Here is a 19,976-nt window from a genome sequence, read left to right as displayed (position 1 = left end):
ACACACATCGGCCATTTTGGATATTGACCCATCTGTTGCTTCTTGGTGACAGAAACAGAATGTGCTGTAACAGAGCTGTTGAGTTAGTAAGGAGGCCAAAGATACAGAGTGTGAACAACCAGTGCTCTTGTTCTTGTAGTGACAGGATGGATCACTGCTGGGCTGTAGAAGGTAATCAATAACAGACCATCCTTCACGATCAGCTTTAGCCTCAGAAATCACATCAAGCCGATGGACTCGGGCGGCGGTGATGCCATTGCTTTGTCAGTCTCGGCAAAGGGCTTAGTTTTCTGTTCACTGCCTCAGTGCTCCATTTATATATACAGTGCATTAAGAAAGTATTCAGACCCCTTGACTTTTTCCACATTTTGTTACGTTACAGCCTTATTCTAAAATTGATTAAATTGTTTTTTTCCCCTTATCAGTCTACACTCAATACCCCATAATGACAAAATATCATTAAAAAATGATATCACATTTACAGTATTCAGACCATTTACTCAGTACTTTGTTGAAGTTACAAGCTTGGCACACCTGTGTTTGGGGAGTTTCTCCCATTCTTCTCTGCAGATCCTCTTAAGCTCTATGGGCAGCTATTTTCAGGTCTCTCCAGAGATGTTTGATCGGGTTCAAGTCCGGGGTCTGGCTGTGCCACTCAAGGACATTCAGAGACTTGTCCCGAAGCCACTCCTGCGTTGTCTTCGCTGTGTGCTTAGGCTTGTTGTCCTGTTGGAAGGTGAACCTTCGCCCCAGTCTGAGGTCCTGAGTGCTCTGGAGAAGGTTTTCATCAAGGATCTCTCTGTACTTTGCTTCGTTCATTTTTCCCTCTCCTGACGAGTCTCCAAGTACCTGCCACTGTAAAACATCCCCACAGCATGATGCTACCACCACAATTCTTCACCGTAGGGATGGTGCCAGGTTTCCTCCAGGCGTGATGCTTGGTATTCAGGCCAAAGAGTTGAATTTTGGGTTCATCAGACCAGAGAATCTAGTTTCTCATCGTCTGAGAGTCCTTTTTATAGGTGCCTCTTGGCAAACTACAAGCGAGCTGTCATGTGCCTTTTACTGAGGAGTGGCTTCCGTCTGGTCAGTCCACTGTAAATGCCTGATTGGTGGAGAGCTGCAGAGATGGGAGAACCTTCCAGAAGGACAACCATCTCCACAGAGGAACTCTGTCAGAGTGACCATCGGGTTCTTGGTCACCTCCCTGACCAAGGCCCTTCTCCCCCGATTGCTTGGCCGTGCGACCAGCTCTAGGAAGAGTCTTGGTGGTTCCAAACTTCTTCCATTTTTTGAAACTATGGAAACTATGCAGGATTTAGTTTTTTTTACGTGTTATTTATTACATTGGTACCCCAGGTAATCTTAGGTGTCATTACATACAGTCAGTAGGAACTACTGAATATAAGAGTAACGTCAACTCACCATCATTACGACCAGGAATAGGACTTTCCCGAAGCCGACCCTGTGTTTGGCCTTCCACCCAGGAAAATGGATCGGATCCCAGCCGGCGAACCTAAACAACGTCGCCGTAAAAGGGGCAAACGAAGCGGTCTTCTGGTCAGGCTCCGGAGACGGGCACATCGTGCACCACTCCCTAGCATACTACTCGCCAATGTCCAGTCTCTTGACAGCAAGGTTGATGAAAACCTGGCTCACTCGAGAGACTATCCAGAGTCGGTGCAGCCAGCTGGTTTCTTCACGCATCATGCCGACAGAAACAACCATCTTTCTGGTAAGAAGAGGGGCGGGGGGGTATGCCTTATGATTAACGAGACTTGGTGTGATCAAAACAACATACAGGAGCTCAAGTTCTTCTGTTCACCTGACTTAGAATTCCTCACAATCAAATGTCGACCGCATTATCTGCCAAGGGAATTCTCTTTGATTATAATCACAGCCGATTATATTCCCCCCCCCAAGCAGACACATTGATGGCCCTGAAAAAAACTTTATTTGACTCTGTAAACTGGAAACCACATCCTGAGGCTGCATTCATTGTAGCTGGGGATGTTAACAAGGCTAATCTGAAAACAAGACTCCCTAAATTCTATCAGCATATCGATTGTGCAACCAGGGCTGGTAAAACCCTGGATCATTGTTATTATAACTTCCGCAACGCATATAAGGCCCTCCCCCGCCCTCCTTTCGGAAAAGCTGACCACAACTCTAATTTGTTGCTTCCAGCCTACAGACAGAAACTAAAACAGGAAGCTCCCGCGCTCAGGTCTGTTCAACGCTGGTCCGACCAATCTGGTTCCACGCTTCAAGACTGCTTCGATCACGTGGATTTGGGATATGTTCCACATTGCGTCCAACAACAACATTGACGAATACGCTGATTCGGTGAGCGAGTTCATTAGAAAGTGCATCGGCGATGTCGTACCCACAGCGTCTATTAAAACATTCCCAAACCAGAAACCGTGGATTGATGGCAGCATTAGTGCGAAACTGAAAGCGCAAACCACTGCTTTTAACCAGGGCAAGGTGACCGGAAACATGACCGAATAAAAACAGTGTACCTATTCCCTCCGCAAGGAAATCAAACAAGCTAAGCATCAGTATAGAGACAAAGTAGAGTTGCAATTCAATGGCACAGACATGAGGTATGTGGCAGGGTCTACAGTCAATCACGGATTACAAAAAGAAAACCAGCCCCGTCGCAGACCAGGATGTCTGGCTCCCAGACGGACTAAATAACTTATTTGCTCGCCTTGAGGACAATACAGTGCCACTGACACGGCCCACTACCAAAACCTGCGGACTCTCCTTCACTGCAGCCAACGTGAGTAAAACATTTAAACGTGTTAACCCTCGCAGGGCTGCAGGCCCAGACGGCATCCCCAGCTGCGTCCCCAGAGCATGCGCAGACCAGCTGGCGGGTGCGTTTACGGACATATTCAATAAATCCCAGTCTGCTATTCCCACATGCTTCAAGAGGGCCACCATTGTTTCTGTTCCCAAGAAAGTTAAGGTAACTGAGCTAAATGACTACCGCCCCCTAGCACTCACTTCCGTCATCATGAAGTGCTTTGAGAGACTAGTCAAGGACCATATTACCTCCACCCTACCTGACACCCTAGACCCACTCCAATTTGCTTACCGCCCCAATAGGTCCACAGAAGACGCAACCACACTGCCCTAACCCATTTGGACAAGAGGAATACCTATGTGAGAATGCTTTTCATCGACTACAGCTCAGCATTTAACACCATAGTACCCTCCAAACTCGTCATCAATCTCGAGACCCTGGGTCTCGACCCCGTCCTGTGCAACTGGGTCCTGGACTTCCTGAGGACCCTCATCACCCCGCTGATCCTCAACACTGGGGCCCCACAAGGGTGCGTTCTGAGCCCTCTCCTGTACTCCCTTTTCACCCACGACTGCGTGGCCATGCACGCCTCCAACTCAATCATCAAGTTTGCGGACGACACTACAGTGGTAGGCTTGATTACCAACAACAACGAGGCGGTGAGGGCCCTCGGAGTGTGGTGTCAGGAAAATTACCTCACACTCAACGTCAACAAAACAAAGGAGATGATCGTGGACTTCAGGAAACAGCAGAGGGAGCACCCCCCTATCCACATCGACGGGACAGTAGTGGAGAGGGTAGAAAGTTAAGTTCTTCGGCGTACACATCACAGACAAACTGAATTGGTCCATACAGACAGCATTGTGAAGAAGGCGCAGCAGCTCCTCTTCAACTTCAGGAGGCTGAAGAAATTTGGCTTGTCACCAAAAGCACTCACAAACTTCTACAGATGCACAATCGAGAGCATCCTGTCGGGCTGTATCACCGCCTGGTACGGCAACTGCTCCGCCCACAACCGTAAGGCTCTCCAGAGGGTAGTGAGGTCTGCACAACGCATCCTGCCCTCCAGGACACCTACACCACCCGATGTCACAGGAAGGCCATAAAGATCATCAAGGACAACAACCACCATAGACACTGCCTGTTCACCCCTCTATCATCCAGAAGGCGAGGTCAGTACAGGTACATCAAAGCAGGGTCCGAAAGACTGAAAAACAGCTTCTATCTCAAGGCTATCAGACTGTTATACAGCCACCACTAACATTGAGTGGCTGCTGCCAACATACTGACTCAACTCCAGCTCACTTTAATAATGGAAATTGATGTAAAAATGTTTCACTAGCCACTTTAAACAATGCCACTTAATATAATGTTTACATACCCTACATTACTCATCTCATATGTATATACTGTACTCGATACCATCTACTGCATCTTGCCTATGCGGTTCTGTACCGTCACTCATTCATATATCTTTATGTACATATTCTTTATCCCTTTACACTTGTGTGTGTGTGTGTGTATAAGGTAGTAGTTTTGGAATTGTTAGGTTAGATTCCTCGTTGGTCATTACTGCATTGTCGGTACTAGTAGCACAAGCATTTCGCTACACTCGCATTAACATCTCCCGATCATGTGTATGTGACAAATAACATTTGATTCAGACAGGTGTGTGTGTGCCTTTTCAAAATCATGTCCAATCTATTGAATTGACCACAGGTGGACTCTAATCAAGTTGTAGAAATATGTCAAGGATAATCAATGGAAACAGGATGCACCTGAGCTCAATTTTGAGTCTCATAGCAAAGGGTCTGAATACTTATGTAAATAAGGTATTTCAGTTTTATTTTAATACATTTGCTAAAATTCAAAAAAAGTTTTTGATTGGTCATGGGGTATTGTGTGTAGAGTGATGGGGGGAAAAAATATTTAATCAATTTTCGAATAAGGCTGTAATGTAAAAGAAAATGTGGAAAAAGTCAAGGGGTCTGAATATTTTCCCATGTCACTGTAGGTGGTTAGATAAAGCAGGGGTAGGCAACTACATTCATCCGCAGGATGATTTTTGTAGGAGTGGGTGGAACAGAATTATAATAATTTGTACATTGCAAATTGACCACAACTCAGCCCAATAAGAGATTTGTATTTGATAATAATAAAAATTTCATACATTGAGGCACAATCACATCCCTTTTTCCTATTTGTGGGAAACCTTGAACAGAGTTCCTTTAGCACAAATGTTTTACCAACCCCTGGAGTAGGGCTTACACAACAATCATTGTGGATTCTATTAAAACCAGAATCTACTGTTGCTGTCCTGGCCTAGGTGTGTGGGCCACTTTAGGTCTTCGTTTATGAGCTACGTGTGTTATAGTCATGTCTGTTTATAGGTAATTGTGTTTTAACTTGGCTTATAGATTAGCTAGCAACAGCAAGCAAGCTACCTAAATTGCCATGAATGTTTCATGCGTTTCGACCTGTCCCCAAATGAATATGGTTGGTTCAGAGTTAGTTTTGATATTTCAGCCTGCGTGTCCTGATCGTGTCTGGTGTGGATGGACAAAATCAACATGTGCGCGATGGCTCGCGCGCCCAGTCTATTCAGCATTTAAATGAGAGAACCACATACTCAACACTACAATATTAGCCATAAAGCGAGGTGCGTTCTGCCCCTCCTGTGTCTCTCTGTATCCCTCCTTAGACAGGCAGGAGGAGAGAGAAACAGGAGAAATTGCTTTCTCCCTGCATGCCATATTTTAATACAGGCCTCTGAGTATGATAGATTCCCTCTACTCCACCACATCTATTCTCGGTATAACACATCTGCCACAGCCCTGGTATAATTGCATTGCTCTCTCCCTTCTCCCCCGTTCCCAAAGCAACATTTGTTTGCGGTGAACTAACAGGACTATTGCCGTTTGCCTCTTAAGAACCTCAACGATCCATCCCCTGGGTTTAGGTAACTTATTATGGTTGCTAATTGCAACCATGGTACATTCCTGTTAATCCCGACCTGATCCATTGTCTCCTATTTATCACATAATCATCAATCGATTTCTGCCGGAGGTAGTAAACCACTGTTGTCTGCCTAGAGTCTATACACCCAAGATTTGGTAGCAATGCTAAAAGGCATCCTGACAAGACGTGTCACTTCTATGCTTTCAGGGTTTTGCATGCAATCATATTGCACTCACCATAGCCAACATAGCCTGGCTGCAATTAGATTTCTTGATTATGACCAGACCATATGTTTTTTTTTATAAGTGTAATAGATGTTCATCCTCTTTTTGTTCTGGGGTGTTATTGAGAAAAACATATTTTGTCAATGTACAGGACCAGTTCCATTTTTCTTGGTCTTATCATGTGGCTTTCTGCTGACGTTATCTGAAAACCTTTACTGAACCTTTTTCAATCTTATGTACCGTATTCTTACTAGATGTCTGAGTGTATATCTGTTGAAAATGCCAACGGAAAGTTCTGTTGTAACGGTGATTTGTAAAAGTGGAAAATATGTCAATTGTCATACCCGAAATGGTCAATACCAACACAAAGTTGTGTTTTCTTGCGGTAGTGACTCCCGTATGATTGTTAAATATTTAGTATTTTGTTTCGTATTTTTTTCTGCTGAAAGAAATACTTATTGTCAAGGATTCTTGTCTGGTTACGGTTTCTTCTCTGCCAATTTAACCCGACTCTGTTGCATTGTGTTTCTATTGAGATAAAACCAAAAGGTCATGTAGGGATTCTTGGAGATGAGGAGGGGGATGGGGGTTGCATGTGTGAGTGGGAGGCAAATGAATTAATGTTACCCAGAAGTTGAGAGTCACCAGGGACTCCAGGCTTGCGCAACTTAATAATCCACCCCCTCTCCCATTTCCCCTGCGTCTGGTGCATTATGGAGTCATTTCAGGCCAGTTCTGGCTGCTGGCTTTCCCAAAGTTTTTTTGTTTTTACTGTCAACATGGTACAGAATCCCTGTTGGCCATCACTGTAACTGTATATACAAGCCCTCGGGACCAGCTTCACATCTGTCTGCAATTTAAATAATTCCCAACACACAAACTCTTCATGCAGTCTCCAATTATTTCATACTCTCTGGAGAATTTTTAAAAATGACTAAACATGATCAGTTTTTATTTTCTTTACTTATGCTCTTGTGTTGTCGGTGTAGTGTTAGTTTTTTTCACCAGTGTCCTTTTTTCTCATTCACAGCCACAGCACACAGTCGTCTGAGGAGGCCGGATTTAATGACCCCAGCTTGCTGGAAAACCTCCAAAGTAATCACGTAAGTAACTAGGGTTCCCCACCACCCACTTGCAGTGGCGGGGTGTGCAGGAGGACGTTAGGAGAGATGTCAGGCGTGTTTTTTTTTGTCCATCCATGTGGCTGTCGGTTTTCTTGCTCTTGGTACCTAATGAACCCAACCCTGCTTTTGTGTTCTTTAGTGTGCCTCACTGACTGGGTAGATATGTGTGTACATACCACATTGATAACCAATACATAAGCATTTCATAAATGTTTCTGTCAAGTTATGTTATTCCAATTTAAATTCTACATTGTCGTCATAGGAAAGCTTTGAGGAGAATTGGAATTTCAGTTTACTTCCTGAATGGACTGAATTGCCCCGAACCCTGTTCCTACTTATGAATGTGGTATGTACAGTATATACAGTACATCTTGAACACTTGCTCTTTCCATGCCATAGACTGACCAGGTGAATCCAGGTGAAAGCTGTGATCCCTTATTGCTGTCACTTGTAAAATCCACTTCAATCAGTGTAGATGAAGGGGAGGAGACAGGTTAAACCCTGTTTGTGCGCATTAACCGCTAGTAGGACACCTACATCAAATCAAATTGTATTTGTCACATGCACATGGTTAGCAGATGTTAATGCGAGTGTAGCGAAATGCTTGTGCTTCTAGTTCCGACAATGCAGTAATAACCAACAAGTAATCTAGCTAACAATTCCAAAACTACTACCTTATAGACACAAGTGTAAGGGGATAAAGAATATGTACATAAAGATATATGAATGAGTGATGGTACAGAGCGGCATAGGCAAGATACAGTAGATGGTATTGAGTACAGTATATACATATGAGATGAGTATGTAAACAAAGTGGCATAGTTAAAGTGGCTAGTGATACATGTATTACATAAAGATGCAGTAGATGATATAGAGTACAGTATATACGTATACATATGAGATGAATAATGTAGGGTATGTAAACATTATATTAGGTAGCATTGTTTAACCGGATGACAACATCCGGTGAAATTGCAGAGTGCGAAGTTCAAAATACAAAAATCGTAATATTAAACATTCATGAAAATACAAGTGTCATACATCATTTAAAAGCTAAACTACTATTTCAAAAAGGCTTTACGGCGAAAGCATACCATGCGATTATCTGAGGACAGCGCCCCACACCAATACTTTTTCAACCAGCACAGGCGTCACAAAATCACAAATGGCGATTAAATAAATCACTTTCCTTTGAAGATCTTCCTCTGTTTGCAATCCCAAGGGTCCCAGCTACACAATGAATGGTTGTTTTGTTCGATAGTCATTCTTGATATCCCAAAAATGTCCATTTAGTTGGTGCGCTTGATTCAGTAATCCACTCGTTCAACATGCATACAAACGAATCCAAAAAGTTACCAGTGAAGTTCATCCAAACAAGTCAAATGATGTTTATAATTAATCCTCAGGTACTCTAATATCTAAATAAACAATACTATTTAAGACAGAGAATAGTATGTTCAACATGGAAGATAAATAACAAAGTGCACACACCTCATTCACGTTCCAACAAGACTACATTTCTAATGGGAGACACATTGTAGTTTTTCCAACTATTTGCTCATTAAACATTTTTTTTAAAGCCTGAAACCCTTTCTAAAGACTGCCATCTAGTGGAAACCATAGGAACTGCAATCTGGGTCCTATCCTATCGAAAGCATTGAAGTGGCCTGTGAACTAAAAAAAATTAAAATACGAATGGATTTTCCTCGGGTTTCTGCCTGCCATATCAGTTCTGTTATACTCAGACATTATTTTAATAGTTTTTGAAACTTCAGAGTGTTTTCTATCCAATGCTACCAAGTATATGCGTATCCTAGATTCTGGGCATGAGTAACAGGCAGTTTACTTTGGTCATGTCAGTCATCTGAAGTTCCGGACAAAAACCAGTATGCTAATGACGTTAAAGAAGGATTTTTAAGCCTTGACAATCGAGACATGGATTGTGTGTCAAGGATTTTTAAGCCTTGACAATCGAGACATGGATTGTGTGTATGTGCCATTTAGAGGGTGAATGGGCAATGACAAAATATTGAAGTGCCTTTTGAATGGGGTATGTTAGTAGGTGCCAGGCACATCGGTTTGAGTGTGTCGAGAACTGCCTGCATCCCTGTGGAATTCTTTCGACACCTTGTAGATCCCATGCTCCAACTCAGACAAAAGGGGGTGCCACTCAATATTAGGAATTGATATACGTTCCCAATGTCTTGTACACTCCGTTTATATGGAAGTAGTTTAGTGCCAATTTTTTGTTTGTTAAATATGGGTAAAAAACAACAACACAATACTTTAAAAAAAAATTCAAATCTTTTCGATATAGACACTTGAAAACCAACTTCCTTTTGATAAAATGTTTTACTAACTATTTTTCCATGTATGAATCTGTTATTCAATGCATTTCTATGGGCTAATAGCAGTAAGGCCAAATTCAACATTTCATCAAATTAATTTGGTAATTTATTTTTTTATAGCTAAATGATCCTTGCTTGGTATGACCATCTTAAAACAATTCCATATGTTAGCTTAGTAGAACATTAAGTGGTGTCTTGATGTGGTTTAAGCATTGTTATGTCCTCAACATCAAATTTATTTTTTATATTTGAAAAAAAGTGTGATTTCTGAGAGCAAAAACCTGAAATGGTAACCTGGATCAACAAAACAGAGAAAATAGAATTTGGGAAAAACAAAATTGAATCAGGCAAAAAATGTAACTGAATTTATATAACCCTAAATAAACTCAGCAAAAAAAGAAACGTCCCTTTTTCAGGACCCTGTCTTTCAAAGATAATTTGTAAAAATCCAAATAACTCCACAGATCTTCATTGTAAAGTGTTTAAACACTGTTTCCAATGCTTGTTCAATGAACCATAAACAATTAATGAACATGCATACTGCTCGTTCTGTGCTTGATTTCCTGCAAGACAGGAATGTCAGTGTTCTGCCATGGCCAGCAAAGAGCCCAAATTTGGGACCTGTTGGATCGGAGGGTGAGGGCTAGGGCCAGGGCCATTCCCCCACAGAAATGTCCGGGAACTTGCAGGTGCCTAGGTGGATGAGTGGGCTATCATCTCACAGCAAGAACTGGCAAATCTGGTGCATTCCCCCCCCTTTGTTAAGGGACACATTATTCAATTTCTGTTAGTCACATGTCTGTGGAACTTGATCAGTTTGTCTCAGTTGTTGAATCTCTTTGTGTAAATATTTGTATGAACACATGTTAAGTTAGCTGAAAATAAATGCAGTTGACAGTTTTTTTTTTTGCTGAGCTTATCTATTCCCATCTTACTCTGGTGGTCCCTTTGAAACATCCACATGTGGGGTTGGGGGATTGACTGCTTGACTGTGGTCCTTTTGTCGCTGAGTTGGCAGAGCATGGCCCTTTGGTTTTGAGTTCGATTCCCGCTGGGGCCACCCATACAAAACATTTTACATGCTGGGCACTAAGTGGCCTGGATAAAAACATTTGCTATACAGCGTATATTATTTGTGGAATTCATAGAGGCAGGTGGCCATACTTTATCTTCCACGCTTTGTTCAAGTCTGTGTCATGCTATTGAACTTCAAAAAACTACGTAAAATAAATTTGCCTCAATCCTGCAAACACTGGATTCACTCAAAGGCAGCAATCACCTCCTGTAGCATAGCTGTCTGTGAGAAGCGAGATGGATAAAAAGCCATGATTGATTGGCCTGTTGAGTCATCGGGTCACCAGACGGCATAGGAGGCAGGATGTCACTTCTGATTACGTGGCTAGCTAGCACGGTGTCGCCCGGGGAGACTATGTAATCCTGCTGTGACGTTTGCCGTGTTGTGACAGCACAAACTCCTCGGCGCCGTTAATGAGTTTGTGGGTAGGATCCGTTTTAATGGCATATAGATATCTGTAGTGTGTTGCCAACTCTGAGCGCTAATTACATACGAAGTGAACAAGCGCTGGTTCCTTGTTTGTAAATCACAATCCCCTGTAAGGATTTGTTGATGATAATGAAGTGGTCGCTGGCGGTATTATATTAATTAGGCCTAATTAATTAATTAACAGTATTTGTATGGGAGCTATTGGTGTTTCTTCTCTTTTGGAGATATATATATCTATATATATATATATATCTATATATATATATATATATATATATATATTTGATAAGCTTGGATGGAAAACTTATTTGTTATTTTTCTTTTACCCCCTGTGGTATTTGAAGAGACCTTTTCATGTGTGGTGAGGTTGTGATGTGATGCCACTCATGTAGAGAATGAAAGCTCTCTTCCATAAAGCACAGGAGTTGAACCTGATTTGTAGAATTGGTGGTGCTGTCATTCATTTTACCAGCGTCCTCTTCCTTGTTCTTGAACACCTGAGTCAACCTTAACCAGAATATGGTGCCTTAGTTGTACTTCTACTACAACAACTTTATTTGTCTAACTAATACTAGAGGTCGTCCGATTTTATGATTTTTCAATGCCAATACCGATTATTGGAGGACCTTAAAATAGCCGATACCGATTAATCGGACAATTTTTATATATATTTTTGTAATAATGACAATTAAAACAATACTGAATGAACAATGAACACTTTTTTATTTTAACTTAATATAATACATAAATAAAATAAATTTAGTCTCAAATAAATAATGAAACATGTTCACTTTGGGTTAATAATGCAAAAACAAAGTTTTGGAGAAGAAAGTAAAAGTGCAATATGTGCCATGTAAAAAAGCTAACGTTTAAGGTCCTTGCTTAGAACATGAGAACATATGAAAGCTGGTGGTTCATTTTAACATGAGTCTTCATTATTCCCAGGTAAGAAGTTTTAGGTTGTAGTTATTATAGGACTATTTCTCTCTATACCATTTGTATTTCATATACCTTTGAATATTGGATGTTCTAATAGGTACTTTAGTATTGCCAGACTAATCTCGGGAGTTGATCGGCTTGAAGTCATAAACAGCGCAATGCTTGAAGCATTGCAAAGAGCTGCTAGCAAACGCAGGAAAGTGCTGTTTGAATGAATGCTTATGAGCCTGCTGCTGCCTACCACCTCTGTCAGACTGCTCTATCAAATCATAGACTTAATTATAATATAATAACACACAGAAATACGAGCCTTAGGTCATTCATATGGTCAAATCCGGAAACTATCATTTCGAAAACATAACGTTTATTCTTTCAGTGAAATACAGAACCGTTCTGTATTTTATCTAACGGGTGGCATCCATAAGTCTAAATATTGATGTTACATTGCACAACCTTCAATGTTATGTCATAATTACGTGAAACTCTGGCAAATTAGCCAGGTGGCCCAAACTGTTGCATATACCCTGACTCTGCATGCAATGAACGCAAGAAAAGTGACACAATTTCCCTAATTTAATATTGCCTGCTAACATTAATTTCTTTTAACTAAATATGCAGGTTTAAATAAATATACTTCTCTGTATTGATTTTAAGGAAGGCATTGATGTTTATGGTTAGGTACATTCGTGCAATGATTGTGCCTTTTTCGCAAATGCGCTTTTGTTAAATCATCCCTCGTTTGGCAAAGTTGGCTGTCTTTGTTAGGATGAAATGGTCTTCACACAGTTTGCATTCAGCCAGGTGGCCCAAACTGCTGCATATACCCTGACTCTGTTGCACAGAACGCAAGAGAAGTGACACAATTTCCCTAGTTAAAAGAAATTCATGTTAGCAGGCAATATTAACTAAATATGCAGGTTTAAAAAATATATACTTGTGTATTGATTTTAAGAAAGGCGTTGATGTTTATGGTTAGGTACACATTGGTGCAACGACAGTGCTTTTTTCGCAAATACGCTTGTTAAGTAGGCTGTGATTCAATGATAAATTAACAGACACCGCATCGATTAAAATGCAATGCTGGTCAAGCTAGATAAACTAGTAATATTATCAACCATGTGTAGTTAACTAGTGATTGTTAAGATTAATAGTTTTTTATAAGATACATTTAATGCTAGCTAGCACCTTATCTTGGCTCCTTGCTGCACTTGCATAACAGGTAGTCGGCCCGCCACGCAGTCTCCTCGTGGAGTGCAATGTAATCAGCCATGATCGGTGTCCAAAAATGCAGATTACAGATTGATATGAAAACTTGAAATCAGCCCTAATTAATCGTTCATTTCGACCTCTAACTAACTAATGCATCGGAAATGTATATTCTGCTCTGCTGTTAACACTACCATATTCGAGAGAGCACAGGGCCAGCCACAGTACTGTGCCCCTTGAGGTCGTTTTGGGTGTAAGTGCCTCAACATTAGTAGATTTGACCTGGGATCGTAAACCAGCACACCTGTGCTAAAGCTGCTAAAACGGCTGATAGCCTTACCGTAGCACTTCTTCCATGCACTACATTCAAACACTTCCTCCTTTGCCCGTCTGTGTTTGGCTTACTGTACTCGGAGGTCACATTTTAAACACAATGAATCCCAGCCATTGACAACAGTTTAACTCAGCCCCTGGCTGTTTGTGGGAAACCCTGTGGATACAGCAGCAAGTGGTCGCAGGGGTACCTAAAAAAATATATATATATATATCACCCTCTGGTGCTTTTAAAATTCTCAAGTCATGTTTTCAGGCCGTTGAGTAGTCTGTCTAGCTGTCCCAAATGGCTCCCTATATTAGTGAGAGGGGGGTGGGGGGAATCGATATAGTTACATATCGGTATATTATTTTTTACAATATATCGTGTAGTTTTGACTATCGCAATATTTTTGCACTAGTTGGCTTTACCTGCACCAAAACTCCAGAATCTTTCCTTCATAGCTTGTTTTCCATCTTTAAAAAAAAATAGGAAGCCAACTTTTATTTCCCTGACTGATCAAAACGAGTTATGGCTCTCTGTTCCTCTGCAGCAGACACATGGTGAGCAATATGTTTGAATCACAATATCCAATCGCAATACATTGAGAATCGCAATACATATATTGTATCTTGAGGTCCCTGGCAATTCCCAGCCCTTCCCTTTATAGTGCAACCTATGGGCTCTGGTCAAAAGTAGTGCACTATAAAGGGGAATAGGGTGCTATTTGGGATGCAGCCTGTGTCTGGTTGGTTTGCAGCCTGTGTCTGGTTGGTTTGCAGCCTGTGTCTGGTTGGTTTGCTTAGTGCTCCAAGATAAAAGGCAGGGAGATGGAGGCAGAATCCCTTTACACGACTTTCTGCAAGTCCCGCTAAACTTCCAGCATCGGTCACGTCCGAAGCAATGAGTATCTGTCACTGGCACCATGACACAGATTAGGCTACAAAGGTGCCCACAGGGGGCCATGGGCTGAGCCAGTAGTGTCGCGTCGGTCCTATTAGCTGTCACATCTAATCAGAACATTGGAGCTGTCTGTAGTGGCCTCTCTGTCCTCTTAGGTGACCATCACCCTGTTCTGCCATAAACACATGTGCGCGCACACACACACATACACCCCTTCTGCAACGATCCCTACCTGTCACCCAAACCAGATTTAGCATTCTGCTGTGACGGAGCGGCCAAACAGCCACCTGGTCTGTAAAAGTCTCTGTGTACTCTCATTTGGAAGAAGGCCTTTGATTTTTCTCCAGCTTTATTCTTTTATCGCTCCTCTGTTCCCCGCCTGGCGATATCTCTTCAAAGAGCTTGCATCACAGACACGAGGACAATAATGACAAAAGCAGCAGTAATCAAATTGCGTGAAGTGTTTGTTTTTTTATAGGCAAATCCTTCTTTGAGTTTTCATATGATAGAGAAGTTCTTGGTACAAATGAGGAGTAGCTGAAATACAGATTGTCAGAACAAGAAGTACATAAGTGGAGGCTTTCATTTTTTATGATTTATATGTACGCTATTCAGAGAGCTGAAGCTAACACACCGTTTTCCTTCAGAAAATATCATCCTTTATGGTTTTCAAGTTTTGTCACATGCACAATTAACAGTGAAATGCTTAACTTACATAATCAATATCAAAATAGTATAACTAATATAAATATTTGTTTGTGTATATATACAGTACCAGTCAAAAGTTTGGACACCAACTCATTCCAGGGTTTTTCTATCTTTTTACTATGTTCTACATTGTAGAATAATAGTGAAGACATCAAAACTATGCAATAACACACAGAATCATGTAGTAACCAAAATAAGTGTTAAACAAAAAAAAAATCCTTTTTATATTTGAGATTCTTCAAAGTACCTATCCTTTGCCTTAAAGACAGCTTTGCACACTTTTGCCATTCTCTCATCCAGCCCAAATAAATGCTTCAGAGTTCAAGTAAGACACATCTCAACATCAACTGTTCAGAGGAGACTGGGTAAATCGGGGCTTCATGGTCAAATTGCTGAAAAGAAACCACTACAAAAGGACACCAATAAGAAGAAGATATTTGCTTGGGCCTAGAAACATGAGCAATGGACATTTAGACCAGTAGAAATCTGTCCTTTGGTCTGAGTCTGGTTCAACCGCCGTATCTTTGTGAGACGCGGAGTAGGTAAACAGATGATCTCCATATGTGTGGTGCCCACCGTGAAGCATGGAGGAGGAGGTGTGGGGATTGCTTTGCTGGTGACACTGTCAGTGATTTATTTAGAATTCAAGGCACACTTAACCAGCATGACTACCACCGCATTCTGCAGCGATACAAAATCCCCTCTGGTTTGCGCTTAGTGGGACTATCATTTGTTTTTCAACAGGACAATGACCCAACACACCTCCAGGCTGTTTTAAGGGCTATTTGACCAAGAAGGAGAGTGAAGGAGTGTTGCATCAGATGACCTGGCCTCCAGTCACCCAACCTCAACCCAATTGAGAGAGTTTGGGATAAGTGGGACCGCAGAGTGAAGGAAAATAAGCCATCAAGTGCTCAGCATATTTGGATACTCCTTCAAGACTGTTGGAGAAGCATTCCAGGTGAAGCTGGTTGAGAGAATGCCAAGTGTGCAAAGCTGTCAAGGCGAAGGGTGGCTACGTTGAATCTCAAATAAAATATATTTTGATATGTTTTAAGACTTGCATACTACATGATTCTGTTTCATTTCATTGTTTTTGTCTTAGCTATAATTCTACAATGTAGAAAATAGTACAAATTTATAAAAACCCTTGAATGAGCAGGTGTGTCTGAACTTTTGATACGTGTGTGTGCGTGCGCAGTGAATTCGGAAAGTATTCGAATCCCTTTTTCCACATTTTGTTACTTTACAGCCTTATTATAAAATGGATTATCAATCTACACACAATACCCCATAATGACAAAGCAAAAAAAAAGGGTTTTTTCTTCTCTTCAAATGTATGAAGAATAAAAAACGATACCTTATTTACATAAGTATTCAGACCCTTTGCTATGAGACTTGAAATTGAGCTCAGGTACATCCTGTGTCCATTGATCATCCTTGATGTTTCTACAACTCGGAGTATACCTGTGGTAAATTCAATTGATTGGACATGATTTGGAAAGGTACACACCTGTCTGTATAAGGTCCCACAGTTGACAGTCAAAGAAAAAAACAATCTGTGACGTCGAAAGAATTAGTAGAGCTGAGAGTCCGTAGAGCTCCGAGACAGGAGTGTGTCGAGGCACAGATCTGGGGAAGGGTATCAAAATGGGGAGGGAGGTGACCAAGATCCTGATGGCCACTCTGACAGAGTTCCTCTGTGGAGATGGGAGAACCTTCCAGAAGGACAACCATCTCTTCAGCACTCCACCAATCAGGCCTTTATGGTAGAGTGGCCAGACGGAAGCCACTCCTCAGTAAAAGGTACATGACAGCCCACTTGGAGTTTGCCAAAAGGCACATAAGACTCTCAGACCATGACAAACAAGATTCTCTGGTCTGATGAAACCACGATTCAACTCTTTGGCCTGAGTGCCAGGCATCACATCTGGAGGAAACCTGGCACCATCCCTACGGTGAAGCATGGTGGCAGCATCATGCTGTGGGGATGTTTTTCAGCTGCAGGGACTGGGAGACTAGTCAGGATCGAGGGACAGATTAATGGAGCGAAGTCCAGAGAGATGCTTGATTTTTTTTAAATATGCTCCAGAGCACTCGGGACCTCAGACTGGGGTGAAGATTCACCTTCCAACAGGACAATGACCCTAAGCACACAGCCAAGATAATGCAAGAGTGGTTTCGGGACAAGTCTCTGTATGTCCTTGAGTTGCCCAGCTAGAACCCGGACTTGAACCTGATTGAACATCTCTGGAGAGACCTCAAAGTAGATGTTCAGCAACCTGACAGAGCTTGAGAGGATCTGCAGAGAAGAATTGGATAAACTTCCCAAAGAAAGGTGTGCCAAGCTTGTAGCGTCAACTGTTTTTGCTTTGTTATTATTGTGTGTTGACTGATGATTGAAAAACATGTTTTAAATTCATTTTAGAATAAGCCTGTTTCATAAAATAAAATGTGGAAAAAGTTGAGGGGTCTGAATACTTTCAGAATTTACTGTGTATATAAAATAAGAAAACCCGTAGTAAGCTATATACAGGGTCCGTACCAATACCTGTTTATATTCTGAATATGTACAGTATACTCTACTGGAAGCCAGTAAACTAACCACACCCTATGCTGTTGACTATCCATACCCTACTGCAGATCCATGCTGTTGACTAACCTACCCTACTGCAGATCCACGCTGTTGACTAACTCTACCATACTGTAGATCCATGCCTTTGACTAAATACACCCGACTACAAATCCATGCTGTTGACTAACTACACCCTACTGCAGATCCATGCTGTTGACTAACCTACCCTACTGCAGATCCACGCTGTTGACTAACCCTAACCTACTGCAGATCCATGCTGTTGACTAACTACACCCTACTGTAGATCCATGCTGTTGCTTTGGGGTTTTGTTGTCATTCTTGGCTGAGGTCACTGACACCGGGCTGGTGTTCATTCAATCTCAGCCCAGATCGGAGCCTCAGTAGCATCAACCAGCCCTCCAGCTCCACCACTCTCTCTGCCTTAACCCTGGCTGCATACCAAATGGCACCCTATTCCTGTTGTAAGTAGTGCTCTATGTAAGGAATAGGGTGCGATTTGGCTCTGTCCCGTGTAGCTCAGTTGGTAGAGCATGGTGCTTGCAACGCCAGGGTTGTGGGTTTGATTCCCACGGGGACCAGTACGGGGAAAAAAGTATGTAAATATAGGCACTCACTACTGTAAGGCTCTCTGGATAAGAGTGTCTACTAAATGACTAACATGTACATTTGGGATGCAACCCTACTCCTAACCCAGCACTGTGCAACAGCTCATGAACTCAACGTACGCTACTACATATGCTCTTGAAGGAACAGAAGATATGACGAAGCAGTCTTGTGGACTTAATGTTTATACTTGTCATTATTGCCTGGGACCGACAAGTCCTTTGAGGGTAGAGTTATTCCCATAAAGAAATTACAGATATAGGCAAGAGATTTCCAGTGTCTTATTCAGTTTCATCATCAGTCAGTCAATATAGGCTATTATTTGCAGGTGTCTTGTCATCATTTTCCAGTGGTATTTGGTCATGCTCTCTAATGATGTCTCCTCACTCTCGCTCGCTCCCTCCCCTTTCTCATTCTCCCTGTTCTCCTCACTCTCCCTCCCTGCCTCTTTCACTCTCTTCCCCTCCCTCCCTGCCCCTCTGCAGCCCACTGCTCCTGTCATCCTGGACTTCATGACCATGTTGGCCATCTGTCACACGGCCGTCCCCGAGCGCACCGACGATACGATCATCTACCAGGCTGCCTCACCAGGTACGGCCCACCAGTCCTGACCTCACAGCACTGCACTGTAAAAGTCTTACAACCCCTCTTAATAGCCTTTTAACAGCCTTATGATATCTTGAAATGCCAGGTCAGTCACCAAACGTCCGTCAGTCAATCTACCAATCAAATATAAGAATACAGAAGCAAAGGATCTCCAGTTGACGTTTGAATAAAGGGCTGTCTCTAGGCGACCACTTATATTGTCATGCCTCAATTTCCTGTGTTCCTAAGTCTCATTATTTGCAAAGCCCCTCAAACCTCAGTATCGTCTGCAGACATATGACAACACCATCACATTGATATCAACTAATGACATCAATACCTTATTGAAGATGGGAGTGACACAAACTGGGATGTGACCAGTATACAAAAGACAGCAATTTCGTTGTGCAGGAGTGGAACAGACATCTGAACAATACAAAAGGATGCACATTAACCCTGAGTATTCTCTATTATATTATACAAGGCCAATCTGACTTTATATTATTTGAGCCAACAAGGCTAGGTGTTTTGTAGTGGTTCAATAGGCACCAAACGGAAGAAAACGGACCAAAATATTTAGGCACTACCTTGACCGGTCCCATAAGAACCACTAATTTTTGTGTTCTGTTGCAACGTTACACTGATGAACACGACCCAGGGAAATACAAGGTCCTCTGAAGCATCCTCCTCATTTGATCTGCCAGGGTTGTCTCCCCCACCCCCCCTCTAGGTAGAGCTTGTTCATTTGAAATATTTAAAGTGGCGCTTACCTCAGTGAATCTGCAGAACCTATCCACTTTTCATAATTAAGAGTGCATTCTCCACTCTGGCCTTGTTTCCTTGTGATCCAGACAAAAAGAGATGTGATGAATGGATAGAATGTCACTATTTTATTTAACCTTTATTGTGACAGGGAAGACATTGAGACCTAAGTCTCTTTTCCAAATGCGCCCTGTATAATACAATATAAAATAGTGTGTGTGTGCACGCGCAGTTTGGGCACACCTACTTATTTCAAGGGTTTTCTTTATTTTTACTATTTTCTACATTGTAGAATAATAGTGAAGACATCAAAGCTATGAAATGACACATATGGAATCATGTAGTAACCAAATAAGTGTTAAACAAATCTAAATATATTTTATATTTGAGG

The 19,976-nt window shown here is 41.9% G+C and overlaps 1 protein-coding gene across 10 annotated transcripts in view; it reads left to right on the top strand.

The window, feature by feature from the left end:
• Positions 1–19,976, top strand: part of LOC112221113 (phospholipid-transporting ATPase IA) — a 200,084-nt gene that overhangs the window by 112,577 nt on the left and 67,531 nt on the right. For all 10 annotated transcript variants that reach the window (XM_042303225.1, XM_042303223.1, XM_042303222.1 and 7 more), the window contains 2 exons: positions 7,025–7,097; positions 18,724–18,829. In XM_042303225.1, the coding sequence (XP_042159159.1) occupies positions 7,025–7,097; positions 18,724–18,829 (179 nt within the window). The remainder of the gene's footprint in view (positions 1–7,024; positions 7,098–18,723; positions 18,830–19,976) is intronic.

Source organism: Oncorhynchus tshawytscha, linkage group LG21, assembly GCF_018296145.1.
Source record: "Oncorhynchus tshawytscha isolate Ot180627B linkage group LG21, Otsh_v2.0, whole genome shotgun sequence".
Lineage (NCBI taxonomy): Eukaryota > Metazoa > Chordata > Actinopteri > Salmoniformes > Salmonidae > Oncorhynchus > Oncorhynchus tshawytscha.
The sequence above is the reverse complement of the archived record's forward strand: the minus strand, read 5'-3'. Positions and strand labels throughout refer to the sequence as shown.